Source organism: Ascaphus truei, chromosome 18 (genome assembly GCF_040206685.1).
Source record: "Ascaphus truei isolate aAscTru1 chromosome 18, aAscTru1.hap1, whole genome shotgun sequence".
Lineage (NCBI taxonomy): Eukaryota > Metazoa > Chordata > Amphibia > Anura > Ascaphidae > Ascaphus > Ascaphus truei.
The window spans coordinates 11,074,221-11,095,048 of NC_134500.1; the positions used below are offsets into that span (position 1 = coordinate 11,074,221).

At 38.7% G+C, this 20,828-nt stretch overlaps 1 protein-coding gene across 1 annotated transcript in view; it reads right to left on the reverse strand.

The window, feature by feature from the left end:
• Positions 1-2,978: 2,978 nt before the first annotated feature.
• The window catches only part of MAP1A (microtubule associated protein 1A), a 92,560-nt gene continuing 74,710 nt past the window's right edge, over positions 2,979-20,828 (reverse strand). Inside the window, exons 3-7 of the mRNA XM_075575509.1 lie at positions 19,888-19,970; positions 18,302-18,442; positions 9,055-17,980; positions 6,906-7,138; positions 2,979-6,380 (exon numbers count right to left, since the gene is read on the reverse strand). Coding sequence (XP_075431624.1) covers positions 6,225-6,380; positions 6,906-7,138; positions 9,055-17,980; positions 18,302-18,442; positions 19,888-19,970 — 9,539 coding nt within the window. The 3' untranslated portion in view covers positions 2,979-6,224. The remainder of the gene's footprint in view (positions 6,381-6,905; positions 7,139-9,054; positions 17,981-18,301; positions 18,443-19,887; positions 19,971-20,828) is intronic.

Consider the following 20,828-nt stretch of genomic DNA (forward strand, 5'->3'; position numbering starts at 1 on the left):
TTTTCAAATATCCGACTTCTGTAATTACCACGTTGCTGCCTTTCGATTTCTTATGCAAATATTGAGCTCCTATCATAAAAGCGCACAGCACTAAATGATCTGTTTATGCCCACTAAGCAAGCAAGAACCGCTCTCCTGGGTTTTTCTTCACGTTGCTTCTTCTGCTCGTCTATAATGATGGCTTATTTTCAATTGCTCCCACTCTCAAGTGAATATTCAAAGAATCCAACCATTTAGAACTGTGACACAGAACAAGAATTCCGACGGGGAGACCGGAATGTCAGCACTTTGCAGGTCGTGCCCCCTGGCTTTTAGCAGCACTGTAGACTTCTTGAAGAATGGGACAATCAATGTTGTTATAACACATTAAAGTGATTCAGATGCTTAATGCAATTTAGCGTAAAACTGCATTTAACATACAACACAAAGACCTGATTATGCAGAATGTGGTTCCTGGCAGGGGGCAGTGATTTAAAGATAATAGTTTATATACAGTATACAGTATATATATATTTAAAAAAGTGGCGTATTAATGAAAAATGGAAAACATGTAGATATAAATCTTGATATATGTACTGCACATTATCTAGCTATAAACCTTGACATTTATCCAAATGTATAATGTGGTATATACTTTGAGAAAATCAACAATATAAACCAATTTATAGGTGCTGTTTAAGCATAGCCTGATACTCGCCAACAATCACACATCACAGTGCATTCTTTCACAAGTAAAATAATGCACATGCAAAATGTTTTAGATATTTTTAATTAGTCTTATTGATTTGTAAATAAACACAAAGCTGATTACATCACAGGATCAATGTTTCAAGACCGGCTGAAACTCAAAACATTGATCCAGTGATGCAACCGATTAAGGACCCTGTGTGCTGAGCTTTGCAAACGGCTTTTTTAGTACAAAATTGGAGCTTGTTAAACTCTATTTCAATTGTGCTTATGTGCACCTATATACCAAGCTCAAATTTCTCCATCTGTGCCCAAAATGTGTGGCACACAGAAATAGGCCATGCTTGGCGTACAGTGTGTAAACGGTATGTACAAAAATAAATAATATTTCTGAGCGCACAAAATCAATTAAAAATGAGTCAAAATCATCTGTCAAATTCAACTTGGCGTAGACTCTAAACAGACTGGTAATTAAGGATTAAGTTGCTAGGTATCAACCCAAAAATGTACTTGACCCAGCATGGATGGTTCATTACATGGGTCAATAAAATATATAATTTTTCACAGTATGTTTATTATAAATATTATTACACTCAAAAAAGTATACTTGCTAATACTAAATATAGGTGAAAAAGAACATTTAAAATGGTATTAAATCAGGTATTCAACATACAGTAGCCTAATGCATCAAAAATAATGACACATTATGCTCCATATACATGAATTCTTCATACTGCACATACGATGCACATGTTATTGAAGTTTGTATTACATTTTAACATTGAAATGTTTGATGCAACACAAATATGCTGGTACACAGGCCAATAGTGTTCAATATGGATTTTCCAGAAGATAAATAATTCCATTCATCATAATTACACTTGTTTTATGGAAACAATTGGGCTGCTACCAGGGATTGTGCACCTTAAACTGTGATACACCTAATACAGACAAAAACACAGGACGGAGAACTGTCATTCTGATCCATTAATGTCATTTTATTGTTAGTGTTTCAGGCGGTTTCCATTTACAGTAATTCAGAATTACAGAATATTGCACACAGAGGGGGTGGGGGGGTAAATTAATGAAAGTAAGAGGACAAAACCTTCAGGGGACGAGTTTATTAGCAACGGTGCAGAACGAAAAGGAAACCAATGAAAAAGTTAGGGTTCTGTTTATACAACATCCAACGTAGAAAGAAGCTATCAGGAATACAGTTTGCAATTGTCAATACAATTAAGACATGTTCACTTTTTATATATTTTGTAAAATAGTTATTTTTGTTTTTATCTATTACATACAGGAGTATAGCTCATTGTAATCCACATGCAGAAACAAGCAACAGCTGATTTTAAATGTTTCTATATTTATATATCAACTAAATGTTATGTTTAATGGTAGTAATGGCTTTACAGATAAACTGTATTTTCTGGGATAAATCTGTTAGTGAGTAAAGCCCATCAAGATGACAACTCTGGCCTCTGATGATCACATTATCGTGTTCCAAATTACGACTATATTCTCTTCATTTGTATAGCAGTGGCAGGGAGAATTAGGCTTAGCATGGAGTCAGTTCTTTTACAGCTAAAAAACTACAAAAATTAGCCAGACGGCAGTGATAAGAAAATTGTATTTGGTAAATTGTCATATTTTTGCTATATATTTTTTTTAAATTAATTGGCAAGCTTCTTTACAAAGGGAACCAAAATCAAACTGTTAAATGCACAGAAATAAAGGGGACAATCTAAGTATAATTGTGTTTACATTCCTCTGCAAAAAAACCATTGCTATATTTTAAGTTATCCATTCAACACTGTCATGTACAAGGCAGGTTTCAGTCAAAGTGACACGGTCATCATCTTCTTCTTCTAGCCTTCATTATAGCTTTCAAGTTTAAGATTAGTAGAGACATTCATAGATGATTTTATTTGAGTGTATTCGCTATTCTGCCAAACACTCTGTTGAGGATATGGACGCAGCAATTGATGCACTAGCGGGTTCCCTGTGGGCAGCCATACATTAAGGGCATCCAAGCACCTGTAGCTGGCGTGTAGCCACAAGCATTGCAGCAGGTAGATGGGGATTAAAAGGTCAAACATCCACACAGAGAAAAAATACACATAGAGATCAAAACAGAACAGGCATGTACATGGAAAATTGCCCATGCATCTTTGCTTTAACATGAGCATCAACAACATCATTCAAACATACCATTTCAATACAACACAGTAGTGCTGATTCCATGTGCAATTCTCAGAAATTCAGCACTGTTTTTTTTTTTTTTAGGGGGGGGGGGGGGGGGGGGGCAAACTAAATAAAAGAAAGTTTGCAACATTTAGTGGACATTCACAAGTTAACACATTCCAGAGCAAGACCACTGCTAACATCCAAGTCTACAAACACTCAAACTAAAAAGCCAGTTCTTACAGCTGAATTCATCCATTGTGTTTTTCTTTCTTTTGCCTTTGGGTTTCTGAGTTCTTCTAAGCAGTGTAATTGAGATTTAGCTTGTTAGGTTTTGCCTTACTTGGTATGTTGTTGTCAATACACGTGCACTGTACATTTATCACAAGTGGCAATCAGTGCCCAGCCCCTCTGCCTTCTTCACCATGGCAGCCGATACGTACATTATTTGGTCAGTTATGCCAGCTCAACTCATTTCTATTAAGTGGCGGTGTAAATGGCACGGCAAAGGACATACTGAGTGTCCTTAGCACCGCCAACTCACATATTGAATGGCCACCATCTTTCCCATTCACTCAGGTAACCAATAAGACGTTTTATAGACACTTCCTGTTCATCGTTGAGCATAGTCTGGACCGTCCCATGTTCAAATTGACATTGTCAGCCTGTTATTATTTCATTTATTTTGTTAAAAATGTTTATGGAAGGTCTGGTGTTATATGTGGCATGGCACTAAATGTCACTTGCTCACTGTACGTTGTTCTACAAGGACAGGCTGTAACAGTGAAACTTAGAATTGGACTCATGCAACACTTTAGGGGTTTTATCAAACAATTCAGTTTTGTGTTAAAAAGTGTTACACAATAACAGACTTTGTACCCAAGTGCAAAACTAGAGTGAAACACTGACCAACCTCTCGTATTAACTTCAATAACATTTTTGTTCTGTTAAAAAACAACTAAATACAGTAGTTCTAATTCAGGGGTGCAACTCCAGTCCTCAAGGGCCACCAACAGGTAGGGTTTACAGGATATCCCTGCTTCAGCATAGGTGGCTCAATCAATCTTCGACTGAGACACCTGTGCTAAAGCAGGGATATCCTGAAGACCTGACCTGTTGGTGGTTGTTGAGGACTGGAGTTGCCCACCCCTGTTCTAATTAAAACCTAGAAACTAAAAAAAGGGCACTGATAAGACACTGTTTACAGTTAAACTCATACATTAAAATGCAATTAAAATAGCAGAAAACATAGCTTAGCTTCATAACAACAGAAATAAATATATAAATTAGACAGCAAAATACACCATTAAAACATAAACTGTTTGTTGGGTCTTCAAAGAGTCTGATTTTTATTTTGGTAAGGCATCTTATTCCCTACAGCAGCCCAAAATAATAAATAAAGAGGTTGGTGTAAGTTTGTGTATAGCAGCTTCAATGTTCAGGTAAACAACCAGACCTGGTATCCATCTTTCTACAAGAGCAAAGTGGCAGTGAAGTAGAAATTCCATGCAGTCTACATCAGCGAGCGTTGTGTCAATTTAACACTGTTCAGCTGTAACTATTCTATGAACATCTTTCTTGTGAGTCTTCAGGATTTTTTTGCAGGCTACCCTGTAATCCAGCTACCAATTAGTCAAGCTAAGCAGAATCAGGAAACGAGTGTCATATTATATACATTAAAGAGATGGATGGCAAAGAAGAGCTGGGAATGGGTACAAGAGAGTGGGTGAGAGGGCACGACAAGGAATCAAGTTGGCTGCTTGTTTGATTTCTTTGCTCACACAGTAGATCTGTACACAAACGAGCAAACCCAATGGCATGGCTGGTAAACCGTTTGTTCCTTAACTTCCTGGAAGCTGCCATATATATATATCCCGGACCAAAATAAAAGCTCTTATATGTAATGCATGTGGGAGCTCACAGACTTTATGCTGGTCTACATGGCCACATTCTTCTGTACCACGTGTCACATGGACTTGTACATTCTGCTTAGCAAATCAATTTGACATTCTATCATAGTGTGCATCCAAGGCATGGTTTCCCTACATTTGAAAGATACTTTGTGTTGATATTATATCTTTTGAACTGCACCACAATGTTTTAATCAATGCTACCATGATTTGGGCTGGATATGATATGGTAATGTGTAAGGACATGGTGACAGAGTAGGGAAGAGATATGAGTTATCTTTTTACATGATCACAAATGTCATTAGAACATTCTGCTGTGGCACAGGGAACTCTCGTGCGGGGGTTTATATCTGATGGGAAGATTGTGGCATTAGTAATTAAGTGGTCTTCTGTAGAAGATGATTTGCAATATTTTTAATGCCATTAGCATAGCTCCAAGAAATAATCAGACAGACCTAGCTGCCTACACACTGCTTCAGAGGAACATGTTTTTGTTTCACTGCTCTGACTGAGTGCCTAGTGCAGGACCCGACATACAAATGGTGACATGGATATTTAGTTAGGTTCAGTATCATTCACTGGTTATAACACATTCTTATTGAGATCCTGCAATAGGAAGACAAAAACTGCACATCAAAGCTCCACAAAAATAGCATCTCCTTCGCAGACACATTAGCTTTCTTATCCTTTGCCCCAAAATACTTTGGTTTGTTACAGAATGTGCGAATGTGTATATTATCTTGGTCCCCCCCTCCCGCCCCCCATTACCTGTATTAGTATTTTGCTTTCATTCTTCAGACATTCATAACATTTTAGATATCTTAAACAGTTTGTGATCTACAAGTGCAATCTTGAGTTAGCAGTTTAAAAATGTAAGCTATATATTTACAGCATGTATCTTCCAAAACCCAACTGGCGATATAGTCCAAAACACCACCACCATGGAATAAAACATGGTACCTCAAGCTGTTGACATTCAAATATGAGTATTGTGTTTGACTCTTGATAAAGTCCTGTCTTAACCCAGTTCTCTTGTGTACTCATACCATATGTGTACAGTTGCTTAAAATAAAATAAAAAACGCTTAAAGGTATAATTGGTGCAATTTAACTTAGAAGTTATTGATTCCCCGTTCATTTTTGGAAATTAGGCTCGTCATATTAAGTATCATTCCTCCTCATTTTCTAGTAGGCATTGCATGAAAAGGTGGAAGAAAAACAAATGGAAAAGGTTTAGTAAAACTACAATTTACAGGGACTCCACCTGGAGCCCAGTTATATAAACTTCCTACCTTCCTTAAAACAACCAACATGTAGCGTAATGTAAAATAAACAATGCTGGCAGAGGCAGATAATCTGGTTTCAAATCAGAACTAGAAGAGAACTGGGCTGTGACTGGACACAAGCTGAACATTATGGGATACATAGATGATGTCTGGAAAGCTTAGAACTCGATCTTGCATGCTGGGAATGATTCGTCTTGCATCACCACAGTGCTACTGCTAGCCAGGACCATAATATTTAGCTCCTGCTGTTTCTCATGGGTTTGTTGGTACCATTCTCGTGTCACTTCAGTGTCATGGGTCGGGATCAACGTCACCTGAATAGGCACAAAGAGTTGGACCTACCAGTCAGATAGTGTAAGTGTGTGGTTAATATCAGTATTATCATTTTCAAGCACAAATTAACTCTCCTACTTGGTGGAGAAAATAATAATAGCATGTTCTTGTATAGTGCTGCTAGTTTTACGTAGCACTTTACAGAGACATTTTTGCAGGCACAGGTCCCTGCCCCGTGGAGCTTACAATCTAATTTTTGGTGCCTGAGGCACAAGAAGATAAAGTGACTTGCCCAAGGTCACAAGGAGCCGACACCGGGAATTGAACCAAGTTCTCCTGCTTCAAACTCTGTGCCAGTCAGTGTCTTTACTCACGGAGCTGCTCCTTCTCCAGAAAAGGAAACAGGTCACTACAAAAAAGGCTTTTGACTCCCATTTGGCACTAAATATAAATAACAAATATTTCTATAAAATCTGTCAGGCAATTGTGCTGTGTACGTTTCAAATTGTGACTTCAACATGCAGTATACATAGAAATAACCTCAATTCACAACCTGGAATACTTACTTGGAGGTTCTCTCCCCATTGGGACTTTCCTTCCAAAAGCGCATTCAGCACCGACCGGTTTGGTTCTCCGTTGGCTACATCATTACCACTTACAACGTAATATGTCGCTCGAACTCTCTTAAAAAACTCCAAATCTGTATTCTTTCCGTTGCAGTGATTAGGAATATATGCTAAATCCACGTACACAGGGGGCCCGGGAGGAAGTGCAGCACTTGCTTTTGAGCTGCTTGAACCTGGAGAGATTATATTCAGACCATTACTAAGCTGGAAAGGTCATGTAGCCTCCTTGCGTTTACACATTTTATTGCCACATCCAGAACTCTGCACAAATATCCTACAGCACTTATTACAAAGCAAAAACAACATGTAGCCTCGACATTTATTGTGGATTGTAGGCTGCTGAAAACTGATTTATAGGCTGTCAAATGTTGAACTTTCCTTTTAACTCATTTATGCCACCATAGATAATCCTTTAAAAGACGACAGAAACTCAGCAGTTCCAAGAAGAATACTAATCTTGCCCATTTCTATAATGTGCATTACATTTTAGTTAAACGATATATTTCAGCTTTCTAGTAGCCATATTGGCCAGGGAAAGTTTAGATTTGTTGTATGTTGTAATACTATTTAATGGGCTCACATGATAATTCTTCATATATGAAATGATGGTGTACAGAGCTTTCAAAACCTCACTGGTCTCTTCTGCAGTGCATATGCACACTTTAATTGCATTTAAGTACAACGCTCACATTGGTCCATTTTATATATATATATATATATATATATATATATATATATATATATATATATATATATATATACACATACACACACACACAGCAAAGCAGTAAATCAGCACACTCCTCTTGGTGATATGACACCTGCAAATAAATATTAATATCTGATTGTTTGCCAAGACGAGTGTGCTGGCTTTCTGTTCTGCAATATTCATTACCTTTCCAGGCACCTCACTGTATCATTTAACTTTGGAGTGCTGGCATTGTGGTTACACACACACACAATACAGTGTGGTAGCAGCACTCTGACTTCACAGACTTAAACTTGCCCGGTGCACAGGTAATTTATGAATTCATTAAAGAGGAAGGGTACTGGTGCTCTCGGATATTGTCAGTGGTGTAACACAAATTTGTGGGCCCCCCCCTGCAAAAAAAATTTATAGGCCCCCATCTGTCACTTTCCCCCCCCCCCCCCCTCCTCTCTAACTCTCCGCGCTCCTTCTTTAACTCTCCCCCCTCCTTCTGTCTAACTCTCTCCTCTCTCCTCTCTACTTCTTACTCTCCCACCTTTCTCTCTAACTCTAACCCTCTTTCCACTCTAACTCTATTATTCTCCTCTAACTCACTCTCCCCATCCACCCTACTCTCTCACTCTCCCCCTTCTCTCTAACTCTCATACTCAATTATCCTCCCCTACTCTACACACACACACACACACACACACACACACACACACACACACACACACACACACACACACACACACACACACACACACACACACACACACACACACACACACACACACACACACACACATATATATACAATGCTAGTTTTCCTATGTAATGAAATGAGTCTCCACGGAGTTCTGTGATTCCACAGTTGCAGATAACAATGCAGACATTGCCCACAGCTGCGGAAAACAGGCCCTATCTGTGACATGAAAATCTCCAGAAATCCTTGACTAGTAAGTGGATTTATACCTTGGACACACTGAACATCTCTTTTCTCACTATTGCAAGTCACACTCAGAGCTACCTCTAACGAGGTATCAAAATATTCCCATTTAGGGTATATTGAATTACCCCTTAAGTCAGGAGCAGGCTGCTCTCTTCCTAACTCTCTCTCTTACAACAGGACTTTTGTTCCATTATCGTGACGATACTTTTATTGAATTTTCCCCTGCAGATTATAACAGACTTTCCAGCACCATCCAAACTTTTGAAAAAACAAATTGCAAAATTGAAAGAGCACTGCTATGTGCAATATCTATATGTTAGTTTTTGTTGGTCCAATTAAAACCTGAATTTAGTTTTCCTCAAGACCAATACTGTGTATAGAATTGCATAATGAATAATTACTTTGAAAAAAAAAATATGAAACTGGTAACAATTGTAAATACATTTTACCTGTGGCTGCTTTGATGCCATTAACCAGAGTCCTGCTAGGATTGCTGTAACTGCTTCTAGAAATTTCTTCTTTCTCGTCTCCCCGAGAGAGGTGTGTCTGCAATGGGCTTCTTGGTTTGGGCAATTTCTCTGTTGCTTCTTTCCTCATTGGTACACCTTTAGTAGATCTTTCTGTTGTATCTCTGAATGTCTGCTTGGTGACCGTTGGAGAACGCTTGCCTTTAGAATCTGTTTTCCTAGCCGGGGAAGTTGATTTGGGTTTAGTTAAAGGTTTCCTGACACCTTTGTTTTTTTCTTTTAAATCCTTTCTGAGGAATTTCTCTCCTTTGCTCAGGTTCAACTCATTAACTAACATATCAGGATCCACCATGCAGACATCGGGATGAGGAGGGTGTGGATGAGGATCCATCAATGGAGCAGGATGTGGATCATGACCTTGCCTTGTACTGCTGTGGTGAGAGTTTCCCATTGCTTTATCCACAGGAAGAAAGTCAGCATCTTCATCAGAGTCCATTGCAGCATCAGCTGTTATGGAGGGACACTCTTCAGTTTCTGGTGGAACATCAGAGTCTGACTGTGAGGTTCCTGAATCGCTGACAGATGTTGGAGGTGTTTCATCAACTGTGGCACCTTGAACATGACATGTAGTCACATGGTGAGTCCTACCTTTAACTGAAGGGTGACCCTCATCTTGTGAGACATCACTGTCATCGGATAGGTCAAGAGGACTGGGGTTGATGAAAGATGGAGATAGTTCCCCCTTCCTGTGAAAATATTCAGATGAAGATAACTTGTGCCCATACTCACTTGATGTACCCAAACATGGCTCAATCTCATAAGTAGCATCTCCGTGGTCCTCAGCACTTCCGCCTCTTTGTGTATGTGGAAAATAAGGCTGGAATGTATGTTCAGGGGACATAAGAGAAGATGGTCGGTTTGGTTTTTCGGTTTCTTCCTCAGAATATGGAGAAGATGCTCTGTCTGAATCTGGGGATGCTTTTTCATTTTTTACCTCTGCTGCAGAATAAAACTCGTTTTCCTTGTACTGCATATGTATCTCTAGGCTGGTATTAACTTCTGTAGGACCATTTGCTGTGTCTGTTTCTTCTTGATGATGAGGTGGAAATGATGTCAGCACATTAGAGAGTGATGGCATTGCCATTACATTTTCTGGCAGAGTTTGTTCCAGGTGAGCAATGGAGGTTTCATTACTTGTTTCAGCCCTTGATGTACAAGAAGTTTTCTTGCACTCAATTCTACATGGTAATGTACTGTCATCCATATCATATGAACATGTGGAACCATGATCTTCTGCGAAATCCTTCTCATCTGATGAACAAGGTTTGGCGGACTCAGCCGGAACCAGAGGAGATACATCCCATAAATTCCTGACTGTTGAGTCTGTATCTGCTGTGTAAGTACTAATCATGTGCGAGTAAAAACTTTCAGCAGTGTCCTGTTTAACAGGTGTGCTAGCTTCGGATGAAGATTCTGATATACTGTGAGATTCCGCTTTTTGGTACTCTGACTGAAAAGATTGTTTACCAGGAATTTTAGAAAAGAAAGGATCGTCTTCACATGGACTTAGTGGTGAGAACCTGGTTAGTGAGGTGTCTAGTGCACAAGCCCGTTCAGAAACTTCTAGGTATTCATCTTGCTGCCATTTTGTTGGAGGTGATACATCTGGAATGTCTGTGACTGATGTTTTCACACCTGTGAAGGTTAGTGATTCAAAGTGAGGTTTGTATAAACTAAATGATGAAAAATTATCTGTTTGCCTTTCTGTAGAGGAAAATGCAACCGCAGAAGAATATTCAAATCCTGGAGCTGGGACTTCACATCCCGATTCCTCAAAATCCTCTTGTTTTTCCTCATCACCAAGAATACAGCTTTTTAAAAAGGGATCTTCTTTATAGGACTCTAGATTTGTCTGTGATTCTTGGTGATCTGGTTGGAACTGTGATCCATGTGAAGACTTTGAAGCACCCCCTCTGGACTTGAAAGGAGTGTACGTAGTTTCTGAATCACTCTCTTCTCTCTTTTCTTCATTTTCCTGAAAGCTATATTCCGCACTCTCAAACATGGGAGGTTCTACAAATTTCTCTCCACTTAATTCCATAGTCTTTATTTGGGCCTGAACATTAAAATGATCATAGTCCATATGTTTGTGTTCAGAAAGATAACTACATTTAGACAAGTCTGTTTTCTCCTTCTGTAAAACATCATCATATAAGTCCGTTTCACGTGGCTTGTCTACATCTGTATACGGACGTGGACACTTTATTTCCTTCTCAGATTTCTCTTTGGCACCTTTCTCTAACTCAGAGTCACTTGCATTCTCTTCTAAAACCTCTGTTTTCTCATAATAGGTATCCTTAGTTTGAAGAGGTTTTGATGTTACTGCGCTAAGGTTCTGATTACCGGCACTGGTGATATCTTCTTGATGTGATGCATGAAGGTAAGACACTGAGCATTCCTGGTAATCGTGCTCAATTGTTTCAGTTTTCGGTGGTAGATCTTTGCTGCCTGATGCAAATTGATCTTCTGGCTCTTCTGCCTGTACAATTTCAGAGGTCACTTCGTTCAGTATTTTTTCAATTTCCTTGTCATCTAGAGTACTTGTTTTTTCACTATTTTCTTTACCTATAGAGAAACGCTCTTGGATTTCTGTGTATTCAAAATTTGTAATATCCCCTTTGTCCTTTGGAGATACAGGGGATGAGAGTTCTTTTTCAGTTACGGTATAGAAATGTGATTCCTCTTCTTTGGAAGACATTTGATGATGCAATTCCTTTTTAGGTGGCAGAAATGTCTCTATTCCTTTGGTGTCATCTGCTTCTAAAGATAACCTATCTGTCTTTTCCTTCTCTAGATAACTATCACTATATGCTTCCACCTCCTCTATAATGTGACTTGCATGTACTCCAGAAACAATAACTTTTTGATATATATCAGCATACTGAAAAGTTTTTACATTTGGGTAAGGTGTTGGCTCTCTTTCTTCTACAGTATCTTTTCTTGTGGACCCATCAATCTCTTTTTCACGGGAATATAGTTCAAAAGGACTAGAGTATGCCCTTAAAATCGTATCTGCATGGTATTCTAATGGACTAGGAGATGTTTTTTTTTCATGTTTTGACAACAGGTCTTCTTTTATTTCAGAGTGGTCATCAGCAACAGCAAACTTCCTATCGTCTTTGGGTGATAAAGCATTCTTTGTATAAGACGTTTCAACATATTCTTGTTCTGTACAGTAAGCAAGGGGTTCGTATTCTTGTTTTCTGCTTACTTCATACATATAGTCTCCTTCTAATGCTTCCATCAGGGAAGAATCATAAGTTAACCCTTCTTCCTTGCCAAATTTAAGTGTCCCCCCCTCTGAAGAATGTTCACATTTGTCCAAGAATTTGCTTTCTAGTTCTACTGAATGAATGTCAGATTTATTTTCCATGTCAGGGCTTTGACGAGAGACAGTTGGTATATCATACACAGATTTTCCATAAGAGTACACATTATTTTTATCCTCTAATTCTTGCTTTTCTGTAAATAATGATTCATCAGAATCTTTTACAGGAAGAGGTGCCTTTGTGTATGTACTTTCTGTGAAGATACTGCCTTGAAAGTTATCTCCCTTTGACTTTTCTGGAGAAATGTCAGAATATGTAGTTACATAAGACAGCTTTTCCAGCTTATCCATTTCCTTTGATGGATAAGGTGTTTCTAACTGTGTACTAGTGTCTTGCGGTGAGGCCTTGAACTCAGTGCTATAAATATTGTCAGACATGTCAACCGATTCCTGTATGTAATCAATTTGTTTTTCCTCTTGGAAATGTGCATATTCTGTTCCCAATATATTTGTATCTGCTGTATCAGGGGTTGATTGGTCTGAAAAATCGGACTTTATTACATTCTCTTCCTTTAAGAAGCCAGATTCTCGCTCCCATTCTTGTGTCTCATCAAGAAAAGTACTTTCTCCTTCTTCCGTGTAGCGAAGTTTGCTTTCTTTTGCTATGTTTTTGGATTCTCCTTCTTTCCCCCCTGTAAACCATACTCTCTTTTCATAAGTTAGCTCTTTCGAATAAATATTTTCCATTTCAATAGCTTTTTCTTCACTATTTTCATTGTCTGAAGAAGTTTCTTTGACAGAAATTCCTGAAGACTTCTCATTTTCCGTAGTATGTTCTGCAGAATTGACAGATTTCATATAATCTAGGGAGGTGTCTGTATGTGGATATGCCTGATATCTTTCCTCCAATGGGCTAGTCTTTGAGAAACTTATAGAGCTGACATCCGCAGACATTTCTGTAGCAGATATTTCTAGTGATTCAATCTCTTTAAATGGACTATATTCCGCAAAAGAAACCGATTCCGAGTCTTCTGGGCTTGAAGAAGGAATTTCTAAAGATTTGTCTTCCTTTTGATGGATTTGTTCTTTAGCATGACATGAATGCACATTTTCCACAGGCATGTCTTCTAAAAACAGGTCTGATGATATTTCTTTATGATAACTAGACTCTGTAGAAAGGAAAGATTGGGCATGATCCTGAAAATGCTCATCAAGAGCTTGCAGGTGTTTTTTATCTTCATTGAGACTTTCTTCTGTGGACAGCAAAGATTCAACATATGCTGTTGATATTTCACCAGAAGAATATTTTACATCTTTAATTTGAAGTGATGTTTCCTTCTCTAAGCATGTTTCTTTTGTGGGACTTACTTGACATATTTCATTTATAGTTGGACTTTGTTCTATCAAAGACATCTGTAAGGATGTATCATCCTCTTTTCCTTGTTCTGTGAAAGAAAGTGACTTTGCATCTCCAAGGAAAATGTCTTGGCTAGAACTTTCTGTTGATGTTTCATCTTTTATCAGACTCTGTTCTGAAAAGCCAACATACCTAATATCTTCTGTGGAGTCCTCTTTGGGTGAAATTGACTGAAATTGATCAGTATCTGTTGCTCTATGATCTTCTAAATGTGCTGATGTGAAACCTTCATGAGAGACTTCCCTAGTTGAAATGAACTCTTCAAACTGCATATATTGTCCAGTACCCTGTAATAGGCTTGTATCTTTCAAAATATCAAACTTGTCAGTCTCTGAGGTAAGCTCAATGTTTTCCTCAAATAATTCCTTTTCCTCATCAGTCACCATTTGTGCAGTGGCCTGAGACAGCAAAAATGCAGCTAACAAATCTTCATTTTTTTGATCACTTGTACATACTGGCCTTGTTGGTGACAGCTTGTCCTCTATTTCGGTAATTTTCTCTGCATTTCCCGAAGACACTTCTTTTGGAGAAATAGGCTCACACTGATCTGCTTGGTTTTCTTGAGATGTTTCATTTTCATACTCGGATTGTTTATCACTTTTTATTTCGTTATCACTTATTAGTATGTCAGCTTCTTCAAACAACTCTGCTTGTGTTGTTTCAGATCTATCTTCTATAGGGGATTGATGAAAAGGTGTGTGCCCTGTGCTAGTAGGACCTGACTGGGTGGGAGATGACATTTTTACGGTACTGTCATCAGGACTTAAGCATCTTTCCTCGCCTTCACCAAAGTTTGGATCAACCTGAGACAATTTTGCTGCTTCACTAGAAAGAATGGCAGTAGCTTCCTTCATCTCTGTGCTGAATGTGTATGAAATATTATGATCCCCATGCTCTGAAAATATAAGAGGACTGTAATGTCCTTTTTCAGGTGTCTCAAAATTTGGAGTCCCGTCTTCTTCCTCCTCCTCTTCCTCCTCCTCTTCTACAGGACACTTTTCCTGAACTTGAACTTTTCCTGTTGTCATCAGTGATTGAAAATCTTCTGAAGGTGGAGATTTGAAGCATTTGTCCTCTTCTAAAGAAGAGGTTGGAGAAATTGTGCCTGCAGACGGCAGGTATTCTATGCCTTGAGTTGCCTCTGTTTGACAAGAGGGAATGCTGTTGACAGTGTCCAGAAGTAAGGAGCTCTTTCCTGTCTCTTCTGTTTTTGGCGCTGTGATGGACGTAATAGACTGATCTTCTGCAACAGACGTGGCAATTGAAGAAAGCTTGTCACATTCGGTTATCGATGTTGCTGAAGAGATATGCTCCTCCTCAGCCAGAGGTGCTGCAACAATATTTGTAGGATAAACCAGGATTCCAGGTTCATGGATTACATAGTCTTTTGCAGTCCCCTCAGAAGATGAAATGGCCATAATACCATGAATAGCATCAAATGATCCAGGATGGTCAGGCACAGAAACATCATAACTACCTACATCATATTGTAGATGTGGGATTCTTTCTTCCTGTTCATCATGTATTTCTTCGTCAGAAATGGTCTGTTCTGTCTCTGAATAACCAGGCATCGTTTCATCCTGTATATAGGAGATGTGCTCTGCGGCAGCACCAGATGATACAGGAACACCTGCTAAATATGGGGTTTCCTTAGACACTCCTTTTCCATATACTTTTGTTTTAATATCCGTGTCATCTTTCTGTAATGCAGACACGCTAAAATCACATGAAACATTTTCATCATGTTCAAATAAGTTTTCTGTATATTTGTCTTCTTTACACCTTAACTCCTCACCAATGTCTTCTGAATATTCTTCCATTTCTTCCACTTCTGCCTTTTCTACTACCTCAACACTCTTTTCTGCCTCTTTTTCTTCTTCTGTCGGTGTTCTAATAAGATAGTTTTCACATGGTTCTATTATGTCTTCCTTCTGTTTTCTGTCTAGTATGCCCTTTTCCAATTCATTCTCCTTATCTTCATCGGTTTCCAAATCTTGTATGTCCAAAGTTGGCATGGACTCTAGTCTGCTTCTATCTGTTGCTCTACTTCCTACATCCAGTGCGCTTTTGACCTCTTCTTTCAGTAATATTTGTTCCTCAAAATCTGCCATTTCAGCGGGTTCATCCATAGCTGCACCTTCGTCAACTTGTTCTATCATCTCATCTCCCTGATATACTGGTTTCTCTTCGTGCGGTGAATCTACGTCCACATCTGTGGTGGTTATACCTTCATCTGGGGACTCAAGTGGAGTCTTCATATTAGATGAAATAACATCAGATAAGATGTCTTCTTTGAACTGACTTTGTACCACCAACATCTCAGATGGTCTTTGTTCAATAGCCTCAGACTCAAAGAGATATTTGTCACCTATTCCCTTATAGATCTGTTCCAAGTTATCTTCATACTTAAGCGCCTCAAAGTCTTTGGTAAGATCTTCCGGTGAAGACATAACCGATCTTTGTTCAACCGTTTCAGCTACTGGTGTTTTTTTCTGCCCAATCACCTTCTGTACTTGCACTACCTTCTGTACCACAGGTGCTTCCTTTTCAGGCTTGTTTTTCATTTTCTCTGTTCTGATTTTGCCTGGCACTTTTGCTTTGTGCAAAGTTTTCCTAACTTCTGGTGTAAACGGTCTTAAGTCGGGTTTAGGTATTTTTTTTACTTCAGGCTTTACTTCTCTCTTTTTCTCGTCCTTCTTTAAATCTTTTTTCTCTTCTTTTTTGACATTGTCCTTCTTTATGTCTGTTTTTTCTTTTTTGATCTCTTTTTTTTCTCGGTCCTTTTTTTCTTCCAGTTTAGAAATCTTGTCCTTTGTGTACTTTTTGCCCGTTTTCTCCTTCAGAAGCTTTCTCTTTTCAGCTTTTGCAGCGTCACTCATTTCAGTTTTTATCTTTTCTATCTTTGAGGATTTTTCTGTGGCTTCTTTCGTTTTTTTTTCTACCTTTGTCTCTTTCACTGCCTCAATTTTCACCTCCTTGGCCAACACCTCTGAAATATCCTCCTTCTTGCCTGGCTTACCGGTGATTGGCCTAGGAGACGACTTGAGACTCTCTTTGCTGTCTACTCTCTGTTTGATTTTTGTTTGCTTACTTATAGAAGTTGGAATACCAGATGAAACATCCTTTTGTGTAGCTACTGGGTACCTTAGGAAATCTAGATGCTTTAGCTTTTCTAGGCCTTCTAAAATTTTATTTTGTGGAGCGTTTCCAGGAAATAAAACACGCACTATTTTTTCAGTGGGACTGGCTGGGAGCCAAACGACCAGGGCCGTGATGGATGTAAGATAGGGAACTGATATTTCCCCTTCTTTGCCATTTGCTAATACAATACCAGTCTTTGCTTTGCTGTTCCCAGCCCATTTCTGCATTAAAAATTGCATCTCCTTACTATCTTTCACAGGGTTTAAGACATACATATCCAATCTACCAACTCCCATTTTGTGGAACAGCGTTATGGGCTCTATAGTGTTGCTCACTACCCTGTACAATGGTTCTGGTTTGATTCCAAGTTTATTCAAGTGCTGCAAGGTCAAGCAAGCTTCTTCAATGCTTCTTTTAACTTTCATGCTGGATTCGGGCATTTTCAGTTTATCAGGAACATTAAAGAACACAACCCCGAGCTCTGGGGATATTAGGTTCCTCATCCAGTCACTATAGGCCGTAGAGCCCTGAGACTGATCTTCCTCTTGTTCCGCAATTTTCCTTTGAAGAAGTCCATTTATTCCAGGCAGGTTATCTGCACCAATGTGGGTCAACAGTATGGAGTCAATTCGATCCAAATGCCGTACCAGTTTCCAGAAGCAGGATTTCCTTTCAGAGCCACCATCCACTAGGATATTAAATCCATTAACAGCAAACAGCGCAGAATCTCCTCTCCCACCAGGGAATATGTAACAACATGGTTTAGACAGCTTCAAAAAACCACCTGAGTTTGGTGGCTCCAGGAGATCAAAAGGAGAAGGAACATCAATAGTCTCTGAGACATAATCTGCAAACTCTGACACCCCGTCCATTTCGGGAAAGACTGGATCAGGATTAAGCTTCAAATGAATGATATCCTGAAATGCAGAATGTCCAAGGCAGCACCAATCTCCCTCTTCTAAACACGACACAGTGAGAGAAGCCTTGATTTCTGGATCGGTGTTGCTGAACAACTGGCAAACCTATAGAGACAGAAACACAAGAACAACTATGGATTTCCTCAGCAGTAGCAAGAAAGACAATATCATTGTGTTGGTAATACATGGCATTACCGGTAATGCAATATGTGCGTTTTGTCCACCTGCTATTTATATAACAAGATGATGATCATACTTGCACTCCTTTGTAATAACTCAAATGGAAAATGCAACTTTGTTTTACCTGCTTTTCAAATTTCTTTGATTACTGTAAAATGAAGACTCTATATGGTGAATGCATAGATCGTTTCAGCACAAAGTCCTTAAGAAAGTTTTAAAAATGTAAATGCCCAATTTGAAACTGACCTCTGGGTCGCTGAACACCTCTTCAAATCTGTGGTAGGTAAAAGTCCCCGTCTGCAGGATCAAATCGCCTTCCTGGTCTGAACATTGACCACTCAGAATAAGGAGCTTGTGGGCAGATGGATCAGTTATCAAGGAGCGGACCTAGAGACACAATAAAACATTTTCATAAACCACAAATACACTATAGCTATGGAAGTATTTCCTCCTTAGGAGGGAAGAATAACAGTCTTGTATATTACTTGTTCAGCAAGCCATCATTCTTTTAGTCTGTATGATTTGCGTGAGGAAAAAAAATCATATTAAACATAATCCTAATATGTTTAAGAACCCACACAAAATTAAAAGTTAGTTATAGGTGCGAAGCAGCATAAATGGCAAGTTACCAGGGAACAACAAATTCCTTGAGAAAAGAGCCGCGAGCAGAGCCCAATAATTAAGAAATGGTATCACAGATGATATATCGGAAGCATATGGCTTTGAGTAGGTGATTCTTGTCATGCATAATTTAATGTAAAGCTAGTACAGTTAGCAATTTGAATAGATTGCAGAAGACAGACACAGAAGCCAGAAATACAATAGTTCAGGTAGCCAAGGTGGGAAAGGATTAGGGCATGCCTTAGTGTTATGTTGTATTAAAGAAAATCACAAGAACTAACTTTAGTTGAAGAAGAGAAAGAGAGGGTGGAGCGGGATGAACTACAAATACAGTAGCCACATGTAAAGGAGGCTTAAACAAGGCAGGATTTCTGGATCTGCTTGTTGTGAACTCGTAGGGGCTTATTCTATTAGGTGTGACAGTGCAAATGATGCCCTTTTAACTTTAATCGGGCTTTTCAACCAATAACACGTCATCTGCGTTGTCACACCTTACAGAATAAGCCCAGTGTGCTTTAAGGATGATGTATTATGTGGTTATAATATACCAACTAGTCAAATTCAGTAAAAGGTAGCACTCTATACCTTATTATGGTATGGAGTGGTTTATAGATGACCTGAAATGCCTAATATTTACAGATCGCTCTGAGGTCCCTTTGCAGCTCCATATTTTGAGAGAGAACGACATTACACTGTGACTAGCCATGGATCTATAAATGGCCCATATTGCAGATCCTAAGGTTTGACACAGCACTGGGATTTCTCTATATCAGTGGTTTCCAACTGTTTTTTGGTTAAGGAACCCTATAATTGTATTGTGAAATTCTGCGGAACACCAACCCTCTCGAATAGTGCATCTGAGATCATATGCATTGTAAGGAACCCCAACCCTCTCTAATATGTGTCTTAGATCAAATGCATTGTGAGGAACCCCAAACCTCTCTAATAGCGCATCTGAGATCAGATACATTGTAAGAAACCCCAACCCACTCTAATAGTGCGTCTGAGATCAGATGCATTGTAAGGAACCCCAACCCTCTCTAATAGTGCGTCTGAGATCAGATGCATTGTCAATTCTTCTGTATTTGGTACGATTTTCATATGACCAGAAAATTGCAGGGAACCCAAAGGCTTCTAGGAACCCTGGTTGAAAAACACTGCGCAATGGTATGCTAAAAATGGTAATAAACTGATGTATTAACGAGTAATACCTCATTAACAATGCTCTCTGCATTGGGATTCACCAGGATTACAGTTTCAAGGATATCACTTCGATGCTGAAGAGTCCTTTGTCCTGTGAAGGCAAAAATAAATGTGTAAATACCAATCGCGCAGACATTGGGCAAACGAGTTATTGCTATCGGTTGATTCAAGCTACTATTTACCGTAGTACGTGAAATATATATTTATTTTAATGTTAATTCAATTAAAAAAGGCATAGACCTCTATCATCCAAAATCTGTGGATTTAGCATGATTTCTATACAGTTTCAACTAACATACAAAAACAACCATTAAAAAATAGAGATGAAATTCAGGAAAACATCGTTATTTTTAAGGATTAAAGTTTTTTTTTTTTTTTTAAAGATTCCCCTTTTCTATGAAAAAAGAAGGGAAAGTGTAACATTAGTTGCATTTAGTATCGTCGAGAATTATAACACGTCCAACACTGAATGTACACATAAATTAACACCCAGGTTATAAAGCACGGGCCAACATACGTGTTCCAGTGTTCGTATGACTTGTATATGAGAATATGAATAGCAATTGCATGACTTTTACTCCTAATTTGCATCACAATTTCCTTCATGACTTCCAGTCAGCAAATGTGATGCTGAGACATTATCGTCCCAGTTTTAAATGCTTCAAACAGTTAGATGAGTTTCGGATGTAAATTCCTGTACACCCACAAAAAAATGCTTTAGGATCCAGCTTTTCAAAGGTAGAAATCCGGTCAGAAAATATGTACAGTATAACTTCATATATTGTCAATGATGAATACACAATAACTTGTATCAAATGATGTATGAAAGAATTATTCAAACACATTCACAAGTACAGTATAACAAAGGCCTCCAGACAAAATATCAACCCAATCTTTTAGCCCAGAACAAGTGTGGTTCACAGCTCTTTAGTATGGTTTTATTATGTTG